Raw genomic sequence first — 20136 nt, forward strand, 5'->3', positions numbered from 1 at the left:
TTAAAAAGTTTTCAGGAGAGGTTATACTTACTTCAAGCATCATGATGTGTTTGTTGGATTCATGTAGTTATTTTAATTTACATAGTATGAATTTGTTTGTTAGATCTGATGAAATATATGTTATTTAGTTTGAACATTTTGCTTTTGAAAGTGAATTAAATGCAGATTGTATGAGTTTTATTGTGATCATGATTATGTTTGGACGTTGAAATTATGATTTTTGGTTTAGCAACAGAATTTGAGTATTTTGTAAAGTTGATTCACGGTTCTGATTGGAAATTAAAAATTAACATGCTAACGGGTTACGCTATGCCATTTGTTTTTTTATAAACAGATGAAGTCAGACTAACAGTTAGACTCGTATGAAGTCAAATTAAAAGTTTTTGGCATATACTTGAGTTTTTTGGGGCAAAGCTTCGCTCAGTCCAGCCCACTTTCACCTTTACCTGTGCGTTATATTTTAATTATTTTCTAACTGCTGAAATAGTTTTCTCATTTTTTTATCATCCGTAAAATAATGTTCTACTAATTAAATTATTTTTTTAAATATTTTTACCTTAAATTATCTGTACGCATATCTAAAATATTATGCATGTTAACACACACAGAAAAAAGGAAGAGACACTTGGACAGGATAGTGATCAGTGAGGCATATGGCTGAGAATTGGATGCGTAAAACTAAAATATTTTTTTATCTATCACTCTGAGAATGAGAATGAGAATGAACGCGTTCTGTGTCTCCGCTTCTGCTCCTACTTATTCTCCATTTCCTAATCAACTTCCACATCCACTGGTTCTTTCTTCTCTTCTTTTGTTATGTATTTATAGTTTAGCCATTATCACGCTCGCTCACTCACTAATCATGTCTTCTCTATTCTGTAATCCAGGGTGCACTGCTGCCAAATTCGAAGTTTCAGATTCTGTGGAAGCACACGCTCACACCGTTTCCTTTGAATTCGAGGAGGTAGTATCCCATTCGTGCTCGCTGTCACTGATTATTATTATTCAAATAACTATCGTGTCATGTTTATGTGAAGGTTTATTTTCGCTTCTATTTTTCTATTCTAATTTTTAATGAACCTATCAAAAATAGTGAATTGGCGTGTTTGGATCTAAAAACAGGAGAACTTTCATATGTGCAGTCAATCAAGAAGCCGAGGAAGCTTTTAAGAAGACTGTTGAAATTGATAGGCTCATAGATATGCTCAGGGAAGCTAATCCTCACCAAGTAATAATTTCTATCATTTTCCAATTTTTTATTTATTTTTATTTTTTAAAAATTTTTGGGGTTCTATTTTACCCTTCCTTTTCATGTTGTCTCTCCTTTTGGCAATTTACTTTGAACTACATTTTGAAGCAGATACGGTTCATGATGTAGGACTCACATTTTTTTGAATTAATTGATTTATTTTGGATTAAGTCTTTCAATAACATTGGTATTGTTTTCCTTTGTAAACCAGCTTCAGAAACTTGTTGTTGAAAACATCCTCGCTTTCAATCCAAGCTTTTGGATACGACTTGCAGCAAGATCTGATACTTGCAAGTCTGAGGATGATAAAGTACACTTTTAAATTTCCGACAATGTTTCTTTGGTCTGTCTATGTATATATAGTTCTTTCATTGCACTATTTGCTTTTGTACTTTGTTAATGTGCAGAAGGATTATGAAGAATTGGCTACAATGGTTATGAGTGTGGTTGATCGCGTGGTTCATAAGACTAATGTACCCCTCCCTCCCTCTTCACGCCACTGACCATTGTTCATGGGTTACTTGATTTTCTTTATTGTTTCTTTTGACAAAAAATCTTCTTCTTATGTACTTGCTTTGCAGGAAAAGATAGAGTCTGCTACAGATGTCCTGAAGGGAGTACTGAAACCTGTGATTGATGATGTAGGAGAGATTCCCTGGCCTCCCAGAGATCCTCAGGTACTCACATTGATGGAAAAGGTGAGTTTTGTTTCTCAAAGATTTTAGCAAGAGTGGCCTGTTTCATTGGAATGGCTTTCTTATACATTTAACCACGTTGTTTTTCTGAACTTCCATATATAGTGAAGAGGGCAATAATATACTAATTGTGCCAACCTGTTAACATTAAGCTAAATTTACATACTATTTGATTTTCAGTCACAAGGATTACCTTTGTGCTAAAACTCAACATTAGATATATGCTTCAGTCTTCAATCACCACGAACTGTAATGTACATATCATCTCCAGAGGGTCTATGATTCACCTTCAGGTTTTGTGAAAAATGAATTATTTAAGATTTAAGAGACCATATAAGTGAATAACTATCGACAATAATAAACAATAAGGTTAATGCAAGCTTGATTGAAGCGAGCATCTACAGTCATTTGTGAAGGAAAAAATAAACTTGTCTGCAGAATCACAGATGTTTATATTTTTTTGGAGTGGTTTTCTTCTCTTCTAAATGAAGAGATTCCATTTTGGTAAGATATTCTTATTGCCATTGGGTTGTTTTGGTTATTCATGTATATTTTCAGCAAGCCTTATCTATCTATTTAAATTTTAAGTCATAATCATTAGGAAATAAGTCAAAGGGAGCAAGAAGGGCAGCTGGATGAAGGGTTCCTTGCCGAAGTTAATGCACAACTACGACAAGTGAGTCTGTTTTTTCGCTTTGGCTGCTTTTTATTTAACCTACAATAGTTTTCAATTGTCAGTAGAAACTATACTGGATTAGTTACTATTCTCGATTCTTAATTACTTAGGATTCCCTTTTCAGTTCCATTACAATAACATAAAGTTGACCAACTTTGAATTTCTATGTTCATTTCTTATGATTAATGGTCTAATATGACTTGACATAATTAATTGAATCATTTTATTAATAAATAAATCCCTATTTCAGTCCTCTAAATAAAGTTGTCATTATTTTGGTCCTCCTAAGAATTTTGCATCAATTTAGTTCCCCAATCATAAAAGACATCAAGTGATTCTGTTTTTCTCCTTTATTTGAAGTACGACAATTTTCAATTGTCAATTGTTAGTAGACAATATATAATTTGGTAACAGAAAACATTGCCCGCTATTTATATTATCCTTGAAATTCATGTTGGTTACCTATATGGCTATATGTCAAAAGGATACCAAGTGTGTGAGGTATAAGAAACTTGGATAATTTATAAGGCTTATTAATTTTGGACATTCAACTACTTCTATTTCAGAACAATTTTTGTCTTGTATGTATTCATTTTTGGTATAGCTGAAATTTCTAATTAAATCCCAGTTCTAGTGGGATATATTTTGGGATATTGCATAAAGGCTGCTATTTTGGTTTGGTTTGTATTTTATATATGATACACTTTTCTCTTTTTCTATTGTAATTACGTTGCATATGACTTATTTAAGACTCAACAGTATCTTGCCTATAATGAGCAGGCAAAGGAAGATGGTGATAAGCCTGGGCTTGAGGCCATGTTGCAAAAGGTTTTGCAGCTCTATGCTTCCAACATTCTCTCAAAACGTAGTTATGCCATGAAAGGTATGTTTGTAGTTAACGTACCTTATACATGAAATTTATGTTTAAATAGACGAGTACCTTATACAGTAGTCGTTGAGAGGGTTCGGTTAGCTGTTTAATTTTATTTAGTTCTTTTTTTCTTTCTTTCGAGTTATGTGTATATTTACTTCATTGAACAGAAGAAAAATAGGGAAATCGGAAATGTGGAAATAAATTTGACAAAATTAAGTTGAATTCAGGGATTTTCATTATACTTGCTATGGTCAAACTATAAAAAAAATTTTCTTTCTAATATCTTTGGTTAAGGTTGACGGCGAGCATTGAAGCAATGGTAAGGTTGCTCCTTTGTGGCCGGATGGTCTTGGGTTCAAGTTTAGGAAACAACCTCTTTGTAAAAATGCAAAGTTAAGGCTACATACAATTGACCTAATCTCTACCGACGTAAAGTTGAGGAACCTTGTGTACCGGATTTTGCTCTTTGCCCTTTGTATCTTTGGTTAAGGTTTACATGTAATTTTATCTCATTTTCTTTCTTTCACTCTTTGTATATGATATTTTTATAGGCAACAAATCTTGTTCCTTTTAGATGTAAATGGCCTTTCTAAAAACTTAGTTTTTGAAAAAACAAATGGTGTCATTTGATTCATGTAGGCAACCCTACCTACTGGGATTTTATTTTATTTTTTGTAGGCACTGAGCTTCTATTTCATACGCTGGTTGGAAATTATAATAACTACACGAGTAGTCTAAATGTCATGATATTTTCATGAAGAAATCAAAGTTCTATTATCAGTGCTCTTAAAATAGTTTATTTTATATAAAATCACAACAACAGACATAAAATTGAACCGTCATGATTGATAACAAATAGTGCCTTTAGTTAGTTGGTTTTAATCACACTATTTTTTTTTTTTGTAATATTAATCACACTATTTAACATTGATTACAGAGCTATGCTTATCAGAAAAATATATGAAATAAAGTTGCTTATGTAAAACATCAATTTATAGTGCTGGTGTATAGAAAACAAAAGAGGGCGAACCTTGGAGCAGCGGTAAAGTTGTTTCTTGTGATCGGAAGGTCATGGGCCTGAGTTTGAGAAATAGTCTCTTTGCAAAAATATTAAGTTATGGCTGCATATAATTGTCCCTCGCAAGTTGGAGAGCCTCGTGCGCCAGAGGTTTGCCCTTTGGTGTATAGAAAACAAAGTCTTAAACATTAAGCTTTTCATCTTATCATTGTCTTCTTGGCTTCTTGCTAGTCAACATATCCTTGTCGGATGGCACAAATATTGAATTTTTGTTTTTAATTTGGAAGATTACTCCATTCTTATTGCAGGAAAGGAAGTTTTGAAGGATGAGCAATTACTTGAAACCGTAATCCAAGGTGCCTTTATCATCCTAATCTTTTATGTCATAGAAAAGCATCTAGTTGTAAATTTGATATAAGAATTATATCACTGGTTCTTGAGAAAGAATTACTTCCGAATTTTCAAATTTGGGTTTAACTTCTCTTGTTTTATTTTCATCCTCTTTATTAATGTAATAGTGGTGCTCTTGTGAAGGGTACCAAGTAGGGGTGAGCAAGGGTGGACATAGGGGAGGGGCAATGAAGAAGAATGAAAAGGAATTTCTGATATTTCATTGAATGTATTTGTAGTAGTCAACTCCTCCCATTAATCTTAATAACACTTGTAACTTTGATGTTTTATTTTTGCCACTCATCATAAAAAATCCTAGGTCCACCATTGGTGGTGAGCAAGGTTCGGTTCGGTTTTCTTGCTGAACCGGTTTAAACCCAACGCAAGGTTTCATTTTTCTAGATATATCTTTTTATGGATTGTTCATTTCAATTGGTTTGATAAATTTGAAAGTTAAAACAAGTTGAATCGGTGTGTAAATAATGAAAAATGTCAGTCATAGTTGTACATATAATTTCTGATTAGATGAACAATAACCTCCTGAAAACTAATAGGACTTCTGATTAGGAGTCACTAGAGACTAGTCTATATGAAAGGGATTTTAGCAAACCAAATCGGTAAAACTACTATTTCCAATATTACAGCTTTTGGTTATGGTCCCTGGGCCCTGGACAAATGTAACACTCTGCTACATACCCTGAAGTTTCAATGCAGGGGCGGTTTATCTTTTTTGTGTTTATCTAATCTAGATTAATAGTGTGCCACCTTTTATCTGCAACTGTCGTCGCATAACTTGCATCAGTGATAAACCCTTTTTGGTCCCTTGCAGCTCCTGAAGAAGAATGGAACAATATTTTGATCAATGGATTGACAATTGGTGCTGGGGATATTTCACCAGAGGAGCTCTATGCTGTCTTGAAGAAACGAATTGAGCGCACTTTGATTAGAACTGTGAGACAAAACCATGCTTTTATTCATTTGGTTATTGTTTTTAATTCTTCTTAACTGATGTTGTTCCTTTGATTTGTCCATGCTCTTTCTCCTCACTAACCGCGGCTGAAAAACAAAGGAGGGAGGTTCTTACCAACAGCGGATTCTGACAGAGTACCTGAAAGGCATCGAAACTAGAGCAGAGGAGATTGTTCAAGTGCTTCAGGGGAAACCCCAATAGCATTTCTTCATACCAGAAGATGGGCTTGGCAGTTGCAATGTCATAAGCCATAGCAATATTCTGCATGATGCTAGAAGTGATTTATTATTTGTAGAGCAGATCAAGCTACTACACAGTGAGATGGAGATATGTAGATGATCATATCTTCGAGCAGGTAGCAATTACCGCACGGATTCGGCGATTGGCCTTCAGAACTGCATCTGGCTACCTTCAGCTAGTTTTGTGCAGCCGGTTTTAGTTTAAGTAATATCTTCTGTAGCCAAAAATTGAATGTGTGTGTGTGTGTATATATATATATATATTGTTTATTGTATATATTGTAATTCCTAGAAAATGGCAATAAACTATTCCTTTTTTTTGTTATTAACATATGAATATGGACCTGCAAATGAATTGCAATTCCTTTGAGTTGGTGACAACAAAGAGTAGCTGATCTATTATTCCACTCGGAAAGGGATCATTTGCAGTTTTGTTTGAACAGTATGAAATTTGAACCAAAACATAACAGAATATTAATGAAAAATATATCTGAAGAACTTTCACGTGAAGTTTTTTTTTTTATAAATAAAATTGCGGAGGATCCAATTCCAGTTCACATATACATTATACAACTCATAGGAAAGTGTTGTAGCTTAAGTATATGGCTGTTAGATCTATAATACCGTGTAAATTTAATATCCGATCACAAGAAATCCTTTTCTTTATTCTTTATTCTTTTTTTCTTTTTTCTTTTTTGGAGATAGCAAGTACTCCAACAGCTAGTAATAAATTTATTTTATGAGAAAGTTTAGCGTTAGCGTAACATCACAATTTCTTCTAATCAATGGAACACCTCTCTAGTTCTGGTTTTTCCCTGCCTGGAATGATTCCACCATATTAACACCTTTCTTGTTTGTACCATGCTTAAAATCTAAGCTAAAATTTAACCACCGTGTTGATGTCCAAGTCCCAATAGGTCATGATGTGACTGAGAACTATCAGTCAAAAAACAATTTAACACGTTAATTACAGCTAAGAATTAAATTACTATTCTGAGTAATTATATATAATATATTTATAAAAAATAATTATTAGGCTCTAATGTAACTGAAAATTTATCTAAATCTACCCATGGGGGTGGTACTAATGTAATTCACAATGCACGGCAGCTAGCAAATAAAAGCATAGCAAACTTTTCATCACTACGCTTCTATTATAGAAATCCCATTCGGTTCTCTCTCTCTCTCTCCCACTCTCTTTCTCCCTCCCCTTATTCTCTGTCTTCCAAAATTAACGTACACTGTAACCATAACCAGATCTCATCTGAAAAGAGAAGTGAATATTCTCGTTCTCTCTATACATACATACATATCAGCACACCGTGAAGTTGATTGTGGATGCGTTAACGAGGTCTTGTTGATTTCATTATTTTAATCAGATCTGAGGTAAATCCTCTCTATTTCCGGTACCACGTAGTGTTCAAAATCGATCGAGCAATGATCCCATGCGATGCGATTCGATTTTCGTTCTAATTAGTCAGAATCTGTTGGAAAATGTCGAACAATGTTGGTTCTTTGATATGCCGAAATTTCTTGTCTCATGATTTCATTTTACTTTCCTTGGTTCAATTCTGATGCATAATAAACGTTTTTTTTTCTGTGTGTGTGTGTGTGTTTTGGCATGGGGATTATAATTTGAGTTTAGTTTCTGATAATTTGATTGGATCGTGCAGAGACAGTGCCTGTGATTGAGTGAAGATGCTGACCAAGTTCGAGACCAAAAGTAATAGAGTAAAGGGACTCAGTTTCCACAGTAAGAGACCCTGGATCCTTGCGAGTCTTCACAGTGGTGTGATCCAGCTATGGGACTACCGGATGGGAACCCTGATTGACAGATTCGACGAGCATGATGGCCCCGTCAGAGGCGTTCATTTCCACAATTCTCAGCCTCTGTTTGTCTCTGGAGGTACCTTATTCACAACCCTCCTTGCTTTTCTGTATCTATCATTTACAATTATCTCTTCAAAATTTCTATTCCATATATCGTTTAATCCTCTGATCTGTTAATTGTGCATCCTTTCTTGTTGTTTATCTTTGATTGATCTCCTTATGTTTAAATGAGGGCACTTATTTATGTACACCACTTCAACGTTTGCACCCATGGCAAAATATGAGTTACATTGTACTCATCTAAACACTACTAGGATCCACTTAAACTTTTTGGGTATACTTAAATTTCTGTGTGTAAAAAGCATTTCTCTATATAGATGTACCGTACGAAACAAATGAAACGGGAATGTTGTAGGTTTAGAAGAATTATGTGTGTGATGCCTCATATTCTCGTGTTCAATGTTGTACCGTACTAAACAATGGAATAATTTGCTGCATTAATATAAAATATTTAATGCTTCTCTTAGATCTGCTAATTTTATTCTCTTCACCTTTGTTCTTTGTTTGTCCCAGTGTGGTGAAAGAAGATTGTGCCATGAGCTGTAAGAATGGTGGATACTCTTTATATAATTATATGATTTCAAGGTTTATTTGTGCTGTATTTTATTGAAAAGGAAAAAATATTTATTTAGTGTAATTGAAATGCTCTGGATCTGGACAGCAGTAACTTAATATCAATCTTTTTTTTTAAAAAAAAAAAAAACAAAGTGGTGCTGCATCGCCTCTAGTTCTAATGATTGTGTTTTAATGTGATTTTACAACAATTGCATTTGTCAGTGGAGGAGATTTTGATGTGTTACGTTCGTTAATAAAATAAATTTTTGTCACATGTGGAAGGGGTGGGGTTTACTTTGTACAATTTACAGCTTATTGATTAATATTTTTTTTTTCTCGGGACAGGGGATGATTACAAGATTAAGGTTTGGAACTATAAGATGCATAGGTGTTTGTTTACTCTTCTAGGACACCTTGATTATATTCGTACAGTGCAATTTCATCATGAGAACCCATGGATTGTGAGTGCCAGTGATGATCAGACCATTCGCATCTGGAACTGGCAGTCACGTACCTGTATATCTGTTTTAACTGGGCACAACCATTATGTTATGTGTGCTTCCTTCCATCCAAAGGAGGACATTGTTGTGTCTGCCTCCCTGGACCAAACTGTTCGTGTTTGGGATATTGGTTCTCTCAAAAGGAAGGCTGGGCCTCCTTCAGATGACATTCTGCGATTGAGTCAGATGAACACAGACCTTTTTGGTGGTGTTGATGCAGTTGTTAAGTACGTGTTGGAAGGTCATGACCGGGGCGTCAACTGGGCTGCCTTTCATCCTACCCTGCCTCTCATTGTCTCAGGAGCTGATGACCGACAAGTAAAACTTTGGAGGATGAATGGTAAATATGAAACCCAGATATTTACTGTATGTTGTCCTGAATAATAACTACCCGGGAATATCCATGGCTTTGCATTTCATTTTCTAAATGTTTATCTGACTGGGCTTTTATATGTAGTCTTGATGCTGTTATGATTATCACGGATATTAACAAAACAGTGTTTGGCTGAGTTTACATGCATTGTTGGCAGCAAAACCTTTCAACGAGACAGTTAATTTTTTTTCAGTATTTAGTTGACCTAAAAGAAGAAGTTTAGTATTTGAAGTGACATTCCCTATGTCCCTAATAAATTTTATTTTCTGTTTTCAGACACTAAGGCATGGGAAGTGGATACTTTGAGAGGGCACACGAACAATGTTTCATGTGTTATGTTCCATGCCAAACAGGACATCATTGTGTCAAATTCTGAGGATAAAAGTATTCGAGTATGGGATGCAACAAAGCGGACTGGAATTCAAACCTTCCGCAGAGAGCATGATCGGTTTTGGATTCTTGCTACCCATCCTGAAATGAATCTGTTAGCAGCTGGTCATGACAGTGGCATGATAGTCTTTAAGCTGGAGAGAGAAAGGCCGGCTTTTGCAGTTAGTGGTGATTCCTTGTTCTACGCAAAAGACCGGTTTTTGCGTTTCTATGAATTTTCAACCCAGAGAGAGACTCAAGTACTTACAATTCGACGACCTGGTTCATTAAGTCTAAATCAAAGTCCAAAGACTCTTTCTTACAGCCCTACTGAAAATGCAATTCTTCTCTGTTCAGATGTGGATGGTGGATCTTATGAGTTGTATTGCATATCCAAGGATAGCACAATTAAGGACAGTTTTGGTAGGGGTGATATGCAAGATCCAAAGAAAGGTCTTGGAGGATCAGCAGTCTTTGTGGCTCGGAATAGATTTGCCGTGCTTGACAAAACCAGCAACCAAGTCTTAGTAAAAAATCTGAAGAATGAGCTTGTTAAAAAGAGTGTGCTCCCGATTGCCACTGATGCTATATTCTATGCAGGAACAGGCAACTTGTTATGTAGGTCAGAGGACAGGGTTTTTATATTTGATCTTCAACAGAGGATTGTTCTTGGTGATCTTCAGACTCCTTTTATCAAGTATGTTGCCTGGTCTAATGACATGGAAAGTGTTGCTTTGCTAAGCAAACATGCGATTGTCATTGCTAGCAAGAAGCTTGTGCACCAATGCACCCTCCATGAGACAATTCGTGTAAAAAGTGGAGCCTGGGATGACAATGGCATTTTTATTTACACGACGTTAAATCATATCAAATACTGCCTCCCCAATGGAGATAGCGGGATAATAAAAACACTGGACGTCCCAATTTATATTACAAAGGTTGTTGGAAACACCATCTTCTGCTTGGGTCGGGATGGGAAAAACAGAGCTATAACTATTGATGCAACAGAATATATCTTTAAGCTTTCCCTGTTGAAGAAAAGATATGACCATGTTATGAAAATGATACGGAACTCACAGCTTTGTGGGCAGGCTATGATTGCTTATCTACAACAGAAAGGATTTCCTGAGGTTGCCCTCCATTTTGTGAAAGATGAGAGAATTCGGTTCAATTTAGCTTTAGAGAGTGGGAACATTCAAATAGCAGTTGCGTCAGCTACTGCAATTGATGAGAAAGATCACTGGTACCGTTTAGGGGTTGAGGCTCTTCGCCAAGGCAATGCTGGTATAGTAGAGTATGCATACCAGAGGACAAAAAATTTTGAGAGATTGTCTTTTCTTTATCTCATTACTGGTAATGTGGAGAAACTTTCAAAGATGCTGAAAATTGCTGAAGTGAAGAATGATGTGATGGGGCAGTTTCACAATGCCTTATATATGGGCGATATCCGAGAGCGTGTTAAGATCTTGGAGAACGTGGGCCATTTGCCTCTTGCGTACATAACTGCTTCAGTCCATGGACTGCATGATGTTGCTGAAAGGCTTGCAGCTGAACTGGGGGATAATGTTCCATCTTTGCCTGAGGGAAAGGTACCATCTCTCTTGATGCCGCCATCACCTGTATTGTGTAGTGGTGATTGGCCCCTTCTTAGGGTAATGCGAGGCATATTTGAAGGTGGGTTTAACAATACAGATCGAGAGGCTGATGATGAAGAGTACGAGGCTGCTGATGCTGATTGGGGTGAGCAGCTTAACATGGTTGATGTGGATGCATTGCAAAATGGAGATGTTGCTGCAATTTTGGATGATGGAGAGGTGGCTGAAGAGGAGGATGATGAAGAGGTTGGATGGGAGCTGGAAGATTTAGAACTACCCCCTGAAGCCGACACTCCAAAAGTTTCTGTCAGTTCACGATCTGCAGTTTTCGTGGCCCCAACACCTGGGATGGCTGTCAGCCAGATATGGATTCAGAGGTCATCTCTTGCAGCTGATCATGCAGCTGCTGGCAATTTTGATACTGCAATGAGATTACTGAACAGGCAACTTGGGATAAAAAACTTTGCCCCCTTGAGATCCATTTTCCTAGATCTTCATACTGGCAGTCATTCCTATCTGCGTGCCTTTTCATCCGCTCCAGTTGTCTCACTTGCTGTTGAAAGAGGTTGGAGTGAATCATCTAGTCCAAATGTGAGAGGCCCACCTGCACTTCCTTTCAAATTGTCTCAACTAGATGAAAAGCTCAAAGCTGGTTATAAGGCAACAACTGGTGGGAAATTTACTGAGGCTCTTCGCACATTTGTCAATATTCTTCATACAATTCCTTTGATTGTGGTTGAGTCAAGGAGGGAAGTGGATGATGTGAAGGAATTGATTATCATAGTCAAGGAGTATGTTTTGGGTCTGCAGATGGAGCTGAAGAGAAGGGAAATTAAGGATGACCCAGCACGCCAGCAGGAGCTTGCAGCATATTTCACCCACTGCAATCTTCAGTCGCCTCACATGAGGCTAGCTTTGCTGAATGCAATGACTGTCTGCTACAAGGCAAAGAACCTTGCCACAGCTGGTAACTTTGCCAGGAGGCTACTTGAGACCAATCCTACCATTGAAAACCAAGCTAAGACAGCAAGGCAAGTGCTGGCCGCTGCAGAAAAGAATATGACTGATGCCACACAGTTGAACTATGATTTCCGAAACCCATTTGTAATTTGTGGAGCAACCTATGTGCCCATTTATCGTGGACAGAAGGATGTCTCTTGCCCATACTGTACTTCCCGTTTTGTGCCAAGCCAAGAGGGGCAGCTATGTGCTGTGTGTGATCTTGCAGTGGTAGGGGCGGATGCTTCTGGGTTGCTCTGTTCTCCTTCCCAGATTCGTTGATGGAACTGCTATAAAATCAGGAGTAGTTAATGAACTTTTATTGCAGGTCAATTTTCAACAGCAGATAAGAGTCCTTCTTTTGATCAATTAGTATATTTTCTGTACGAGCTAGAAATAGTTAAAGAGTTACTGTTTTTGAGTGAGTTTCGTTGTTTTCTTTTTTAATGGTTTCCCTTTTTAATTCTTTTCGCCCCTTTGCTACTTATAAGAGGAAGGGGGGAAGCCTATGAATATTTCGTGCATGTGAAGTTTTCATGTTTCTGTTGAATTGATTTTATTAATTTGAGTTAGAAATCGCTACATTTTGAGGCTTTGAATAAACTATTTATACATCAATTCATGATTACTTCAATTTTTTCAATGACGGCGGCTGTGTATTATAAACTATTATTTCATTATTAACATTTTTTTTCGATGGAGTTATTAATTTTATGTTATTGGAGATAATATTTTCATGTGGGTGATACAAAATATGTGTAGTCCATAATGTAAAAAAAAAAAAAAAAATTAGCATAATTTTTTTTAGATGTATAACATAAAATAATTTTTTTATGCAACATAGATTTATATTTTCGACTTTTTTTTTAATTTCACTAGTGTTCGTATGCTATATGTGTACTGTGCTTAGAGTTGGCAAAACGGACTCGGCTCGACGGATCAACTCGTCCAACCCGTCAAACGGGGCGGGGCGAGCTAAGTTTTTCAACTCATCCCAAAAGCAGGGTGGGTTCATTTTTTGACGAGTTGATGGCGGGCATAGGCGAGCCGAGATGGGTCAGTGTAAAATAAGCTCGGGCTAGCGGGTCAACCCGCCAAACGGAGCGGGGCGGGCAGAGTTTTTCAGCCCACTTTCAAAAACAGGACAGGGCAGGCTGACTCATTTTTTAGCGAGTTGATGACGGAGTGGGCCGTCCACTTTGACACCTCTAACTCTCCATCGAGAAAATAGAAATGTTATTCACACATTTTAAAGTCGCTGGGCCTTTAAAGTGCCAAAGCTATCTTAAAGTGGCTCCATTATTTTCTGAATTCTGATTTGATGAAGTTATTATATTTATAGGAAAAATTACTCTTATGCAACATAAAAATAGTTTTATCTTTTACACACTCATTGAAAATCGTGACACTTTTTTTTTTTCTTTAAATGGCGGACTCATCATATGTATCTCTACAATATGAGAGAAAATCTCTCACGTAACGTAAGATTAAATGAACTCTATATTTATAGTCATTGTAATATATTTTCAAATATTTTTTTATTTTACATATTCTAATGTCCGGAGATTAGAGACGTGACTGCTTTTCATTGATTAGTGTACAACATTAACAATGATGAAAATCTTAAGACATGACGGGCCACTGAATATATACTTATTAGGTTAGTGCTTGGCGCAGTAAAGAGAACCTGAATCACATTGTCACAGTGGTGAATTTATGGAAACACGCTTAATAATATAGTGTTTATCTTTTTAAATGACATAATTTATATCATTTTATTCTCACAAAGAGGCAGGATCATAGTAGTTAAAATCTCAATTTAAATATGCGATTTTATGATTTTACGATTTTTTTTCAATCAAAACGATTTCATCAAAAATTCAAACACTTTTATGATTATTAACGATTTTTGTTACGTTAAGATTTTACGATTTACGATTTTTTATCCTCTTTTCGATTTTAGGTAAAATCCTGATTTTAACTACCATGGTGGGAGTCACACTTTTACTTTTTTTTGTCTCTCTCTCCTTCTTTATCTATCTCTTTCTCTCTCTTAAAATGACATAACTTTACATCTTTTAAAATGATACACACTTTTCCATAACATATAGGGAAAAGTTCACCAATATTTATGTGATTTATTTCAGAATCACTTATATTCTTATGATTTTTTTTATCACATATGTTCCTGTGATTTGCAAAAGGTATGTTTTTTTATCACATATATGTTCATGTGGTTTTTTATTTTTTACAAAGCACAGGGGCATATGTGATAAAAAAGACTACAAGAGCAGAGGTGATTCTGAAGCAAATCATGAGGGTATTGATGGACTTTTCCCTAAAATATAATATTGTTTTATCACAAGGGTTCGTTTTAAAAAAAATTATTTTAGAAAAATATGTGTTATATTTACTGAAATGACGTTATTTTAGAATTTAATTTATTCTAAGGTTATAATAGTTTTTATCATTCTGATTTTGTTTCGGTGAATATTAGATAAAAAAATTTAAAGTAATTTTAAAAAAATTATTCCCTTATTACAATTAATTCCACTATTATACGTTATAAACATCATACGCCCCCTGTTTTGATGACCATTTTCTTTTCAGATAGAGTTCTTCATCTTCTTCAATCTGTGTTTCAGTTCAACTTTCTGCTGCGAAAATCGACCGTGCACTCTCACTAGTAAAAAAGTCAATTTTTTCGACAGAAAAATCCTGTTGAAAATGGTATAAATTCCGTCGAAAATTCATTTTTGACGGAATTCAAGTCGTCGAATTTTCCTTGGTTGATAACCAATTTTTTGACGGAATTAAAGATTCCGTTAAAAAATTTTGACGGAATTTATTTCCGTGAAAAATTTTCGACAAAAATTAATGGAATTCCGTCGAAAATTGATGTGATGGTTTTCGACGGAAAATGGATCTCGTTGAAAATTTTTAACGGAAAATCAATGAAATTTCGTCAAAAACTGATGTAAAAATTTTTGACGGAAAACAAATTTCGTCAAAAATTTGCAACGGAAAATCAATGGAATTCCGTGGAAAATTTTTAGGATGATTTTCGACGGAAAATAGATTCCGTCGAAAAGTTTCAACGAAAAATCAATGAATTTCCGTCGAAAAACAAATTTCGTCAAAAAAATTTAGAATTTTTTTTAAAAAATTTAGAATTTTTTTTAAAAAATTTAGAATTTTTTTTAAAAAATTCTCTCTACAAAATTAATATCAATTTTCTATTATGCACTTGAAAAAAAATATAATCAAATTAAACAACATATCAAAATAAATCTCCTTAATCATCACATTAAATGAACAAAAGTTCATATCATGATATTATGCTACGTATTAAAAAAAGACTTATACAATTAGCGAGTGGTGTACAATAAGTATACATTGTAACCTTAAAAAATTAATAAATAAAAATTAACAAATCAATACTCAATGCAAAACTGACTTCAGAATTCTTGGACATGTGTAATATGAATTAAAATTGGCACTGATTTATTTGTGGTGCAGTCTTCCAATTGCTCATCCAAAGAAACCAAAATTGAATTATGTATCAGCCTCCTTGACAATAAGCACATTCTCCAATCTTATCCCAAAATTTCCATCCCCGTAGTTCCGAAAAATTCCGTCGATAAAAAAGACTTTTCTAGTGGTGTCTAGCCTTAATGATTTTTTTTTATACATTGAAGTAAAGACATAAAGCAAAAAAAAAAAATGAAAACATAGAACCTTAATGATAATTTAATATAAGAGAAATGATCCCTGCTCATGAATTTTTTTGTTTCTACATATTCTTATGAGTATCATCACCATTGATGTTGATGAATGAGAGAAAGAAATAAAATAAAAATGGATGGTGATAATTTGGGAACATGGACCAAAATGCTACTGTTTACCAACTTTTTTATCCAAATGTCACGCGAACAATGTTATTTTTCAATATGCCACGCGGGCAAGTTCGCTACAGTGCCCAGCGAACTAGGTGACAATTAATATCTTTTTGCTATGATAAAAGCAAACACATGGCAGTGTCATAGAAGTTCGTTAGAAGTGATAGCGAACTAAGTAAAAATAGTCTGACACACATAAGTTCGCTACACTAAGTAGCGAACTATGTGTGTTCTAATAATAAATGAAAGTAAGTTTCCTCGGTTTGGTTATTTATAAGGCCTAATCGCTTTCCAACATCATCTTTTTCTCGCTTTCCAAAGCAAAGGTAAATGACTAACTAAGCAAAGCACTAGCAACGGTCAACCTTAGTCAGCTTTTTATGGGCACATAGTTCGCTACTTAGTGTAGCGAACTTATGTGTATCTGACATATATTTCAACAGTTATTTTTACTTAGTTTGCTATTATCCTAGCGAACTTCTATGATACTGCCACGTGTTTTGTTTTTGTCAGAACCGAGCGGTATTAATTGTCACCTAGTTCGCTACACGCAGTAGCGAACTAGATGGCAACAAGAAACACACCACATCAACAAGGGTCCACTTTGAATTTCTTAGGAACCTCGAGACTATTTTTTTTTTGTAAGGGACTAAAGTGAGGACCGTATTTTTTGTTATGGACCTAAAAGGGTATTTTCTCTTAAAAGATAAAAGTCACCTAACTATATCAGACATAAGTCCAAAAACACAAAAAGAGTTTAACAACTTATATAGTCAAGTTCCACAATATTAAAAAAAAATAAAGTGTAACATCTCTTAAATGGAAATACAGAGGCCTTGCATGAGGATTTTTTTTTTTTTGGGTTTTATAAAAGTTATGTTATAGGAAAAGTGATTGTTTAATGTTATAGAGATTCGTTTTGTGTGCTGTAATTATTATTTTTTTATTCAAAAAGTGTGGCCCCACAAAATGTTGTGTGTGTATGAAACTTTCTTGTGTCATGTTAAATGATAAATGCATACCCTTTTTTTTTTCAAATAGCTAGAAGAAGATATTGTGCATTTGATTTGAGAGAAATGGAAATAGGATTTTTTATTTTATTTCATTTTTAAAAAAACCAGTTCATGGGTTAAAAGTTGATCTGGTTCGATTTTTTGTTTTAAGTAAAAACGTAAAAACTTATATTTCTACCTTTTTTATATTTTTACACTTAGTTTTTATCAGTTTTTACTGATAAGAGCTTTTACTTGCGTTTTAACACGTATCATCTTAGTAAAAACGTAATTTTTACATTTTTATACTAGTTTTTAACAACAATGATCCTGGATGTGTTTGGTGTTGCATTTTTTCCAGTTAAAATAAAAATAAAAACGAAAAAAATGCTTCCTCACTACGTTTCGTTTTGTTTTTTTCTTTTCTTTGTTGCCCTTTAAATTCTTTTTACTATTTTGCTTTATCATTATATAATGTATGTTGCTTTTATGTTTGATTTTTTTTTTTAATTTCCTTTCATACTTATCTGTAATGGTAAAATATGAGAGAAAACAACTTATGTTTCCTTTTTCTCCTTCTCGAATTTTTAAATAAAAAAAATTAAGTGTGAAAATAATATTTATGAAACTATAGAAAGAAGGAAGGAAAAAACAAGCCAATAATAAATAAAAAAACGAAGGAAACAATGGCCAATAAAACTAAGGCAAGTTCATAAATATTTCCGCTGGAAATTTTTAATAAAAAATATATTATGTTAAGGAAAAAAAAATTACACATACATACATACATATTATCTCACACCTCCATAATTTTCATCATATAATTTATAATTAAATTTATCTTTGTTTTACACTTATAATTCAATTTTATCATTAAACTTTGTTGTGAAATACATATATATTTGGGAAATTCTTTTCAGCAGTTGAAGGAGGGAAGCTATATTGAGATGAAGCACATCACTTAATATAAAAAAAAAATTGGTGCAAAGTCCCATGGATACGTAAGAATGAGGAATAATGTTGTTGTATCATAAGAAAAATAAATTCCTATATATTAATGGGAATAATATTTTTTATAGAAATTAAATTTTATCTCTTATATATACATAAAATTATGTGATATTATATGAAGAGAAGAGTGAAAAAAATATTAACTTTACATATTTTTATATAAATAAAATAAAATTATCTCTTATATTATAAGAAATATTAATTCCTATATTTATATGTACATCAATGAGAAAATACGATTGCGGGGGAAGCAATTTCCTTAAACCGTTAATAAAGAAATAAAAATGTGTCAAAACGTAAATAAAGAAACAAAAATGTGCCTAAAGAGATGTTTAATGCATACTTGTAGTAATTTCAGACTTTACCACATATTTATTTTAAAAAATAATAAAAATCTGGGGTATGCGTAAGCAGCAAGTATCCACCCGTACGGACATAATGATTTACACGTGTAAGTTGCGTATTGGATTAAGCACGTAAGCAAAAATGTTATCGTTTTGTCTCGTAGCGACACGTGTCGTGCATCGCAAGCAACGCATTTTATAAAGACATACACCCCGAAGCACGCACCAAAGCCAGTAACAGAAACAAAACAAAGCAAAACAAATCCAAAGAGGTAAAAAAAAAAAGAGAAGAAAAAGAGAAGTTAGTTTGTTAGGGTAACAATGGAAAACCAATCCACAACCCCATCGATGCAGTTCCTCCTCCTCGAACAAGTTCAATTCTTGAAGGTCAAGGACGATTCTCTGTTGCAATGGGAACTCGTCAACGTGTTTGACACTGAAGAAGAAGAAGAAGATGATGATGATGGGGTTAGCAATGGCATTGTGGATGGTTTCGGTTCTTGGGATTCTTCGAATTCTTGGTCCGTTTCTTCTCCCAACGATACCCCAATTGAAGAAATTCGCCATTTCCTTCTTCATCCTGATGCGGATGTGGAAGACCACCGTGATGACGTTGGTGATCGTATTCTTGTTGATGGTGACGCAGATGGGTATCGTAAGGGACAAGTTGACGATGATGATGATGATGACGATGACGATGACGATGATTTGGATGATGAGCTCGTTCCTTGGAATGTCAACAACAAGTTGGGGAGACAGAGAATGAGGAAATTGGGGAAAAGGGCATTTTCGAAGATGCACAATTCCAAGAGATCTCCTCATCTGTTTGTGAGTCCTGGGTGTGTACGTGGCAAGCATGGTCTGGGCCTTAAGCACAATTATTAATTCTTAATTGGCAAGGTAAAAATCACTAATTGGAGGGTCTTCAAGAAAGGGTCTTGAATTGGGTTAGTTTAGTTGCTTTAACTATTAGATTTGGTTGAACTTGAATGTAATTTGTATTTGAATATGTCGTAGCTGGATCGTTGGGATATGTAAAATCGTGACTTTCTTTTATGTGGATACCGTGTACTGAATGTATATATCTGAAGGGGGGGGAAAAAAAAAAACTTCCTTTGTTGGGAGAATGATTTTAGTTGTCTGCTTTTGTATATATGTTAGTTAGGCCAATTTTATGCTTTCGGTGGATAATTTACTATGTTCTGATGATAGCAAATGGTTCAGATTTGATTGTGGGAAGATAGAAAATTCGGATTTTCCTTGATTTGGATTGGGATCAAAGATTAAGGAGGTTGAATTGAAATCCAATTCTGCAGGCAATAACACCTTGTTTTGCTGTTCTTGTGTTCCCAACTGTGTGGGAAAAATGGAGGGGAGTGAAAATGAAGCGAGACTATTGTTTGAGTGTCATCATCATTGGTGAAAAATCGCATTTAACCTCTCTTTTTTCTGGGAGTGGAAAAATTTGTGAGGGGAAAGTTATCCAGTCTTTACGTAT

The 20136-nt window shown here is 34.7% G+C and overlaps 3 protein-coding genes across 4 annotated transcripts; all 3 read left to right on the forward strand.

The window, feature by feature from the left end:
• Positions 1 to 629: 629 nt before the first annotated feature.
• Positions 630 to 6450, forward strand: LOC133287062 (uncharacterized). 2 transcript variants are annotated; one of them, XM_061484615.1, is made up of 11 exons: positions 630 to 793; positions 888 to 964; positions 1123 to 1228; positions 1461 to 1559; positions 1657 to 1722; positions 1831 to 1947; positions 2546 to 2620; positions 3401 to 3503; positions 4821 to 4868; positions 5732 to 5853; positions 5972 to 6450. In XM_061484615.1, the coding sequence occupies exons 1-11, from the start codon at positions 710 to 712 to the stop codon at positions 6071 to 6073; spliced, it is 999 nt and encodes a 332-aa protein (XP_061340599.1). In that variant the 5' UTR covers positions 630 to 709; the 3' UTR covers positions 6074 to 6450. The 2 variants fall into 2 exon arrangements, with proteins under 2 accessions (XP_061340599.1, XP_061340600.1); XM_061484616.1 differs by having other exon boundaries at positions 1831 to 1926.
• An 856-nt stretch (positions 6451 to 7306) lies between these two features.
• LOC133287028 (coatomer subunit alpha-2) lies at positions 7307 to 12979 on the forward strand. The gene is made up of 4 exons (XM_061484576.1): positions 7307 to 7497; positions 7785 to 8017; positions 8902 to 9396; positions 9706 to 12979. Exons 2-4 carry the CDS (start codon positions 7810 to 7812, stop codon positions 12672 to 12674), a joined length of 3672 nt encoding a protein of 1223 aa, XP_061340560.1. The 5' UTR covers positions 7307 to 7497; positions 7785 to 7809; the 3' UTR covers positions 12675 to 12979.
• A 5901-nt stretch (positions 12980 to 18880) lies between these two features.
• LOC133287071 (nonsense-mediated mRNA decay protein 2-like) lies at positions 18881 to 19908 on the forward strand. The gene has a single exon (XM_061484627.1). The coding sequence runs from the start codon at positions 18960 to 18962 to the stop codon at positions 19521 to 19523; it is 564 nt and encodes a 187-aa protein (XP_061340611.1). The 5' UTR covers positions 18881 to 18959; the 3' UTR covers positions 19524 to 19908.
• Positions 19909 to 20136: the final 228 nt, after the last annotated feature.

The sequence above is a fragment of the Gastrolobium bilobum genome, unplaced genomic scaffold, assembly GCF_033153095.1.
Source record: "Gastrolobium bilobum isolate Gb01-03AN ecotype WA unplaced genomic scaffold, APGP_CSIRO_Gbil_v1 utg1487, whole genome shotgun sequence".
In the NCBI taxonomy this organism is placed as follows: Eukaryota; Viridiplantae; Streptophyta; class Magnoliopsida; order Fabales; family Fabaceae; genus Gastrolobium; species Gastrolobium bilobum.

Coding starts and splice junctions, on each gene's coding strand:
- LOC133287071 (XM_061484627.1), top strand. CDS start 18,960: ATGGAAAACCAATCCACAACCCCATCGATGCAGTTCCTCCTCCTCGAA.
- LOC133287062 (XM_061484615.1), top strand. CDS start 710: ATGAGAATGAGAATGAACGCGTTCTGTGTCTCCGCTTCTGCTCCTACT. Junction 1,948..2,545: donor TACTCACATTGATGGAAAAG/GTGAGTTTTGTT, acceptor CATAATCATTAG/GAAATAAGTCAAAGGGAGCA. Junction 4,869..5,731: donor ACTTGAAACCGTAATCCAAG/GTGCCTTTATCA, acceptor GGTCCCTTGCAG/CTCCTGAAGAAGAATGGAAC.
- LOC133287028 (XM_061484576.1), top strand. CDS start 7,810: ATGCTGACCAAGTTCGAGACCAAAAGTAATAGAGTAAAGGGACTCAGT. Junction 8,018..8,901: donor GCCTCTGTTTGTCTCTGGAG/GTACCTTATTCA, acceptor TTCTCGGGACAG/GGGATGATTACAAGATTAAG. Junction 9,397..9,705: donor AAAACTTTGGAGGATGAATG/GTAAATATGAAA, acceptor TTCTGTTTTCAG/ACACTAAGGCATGGGAAGTG.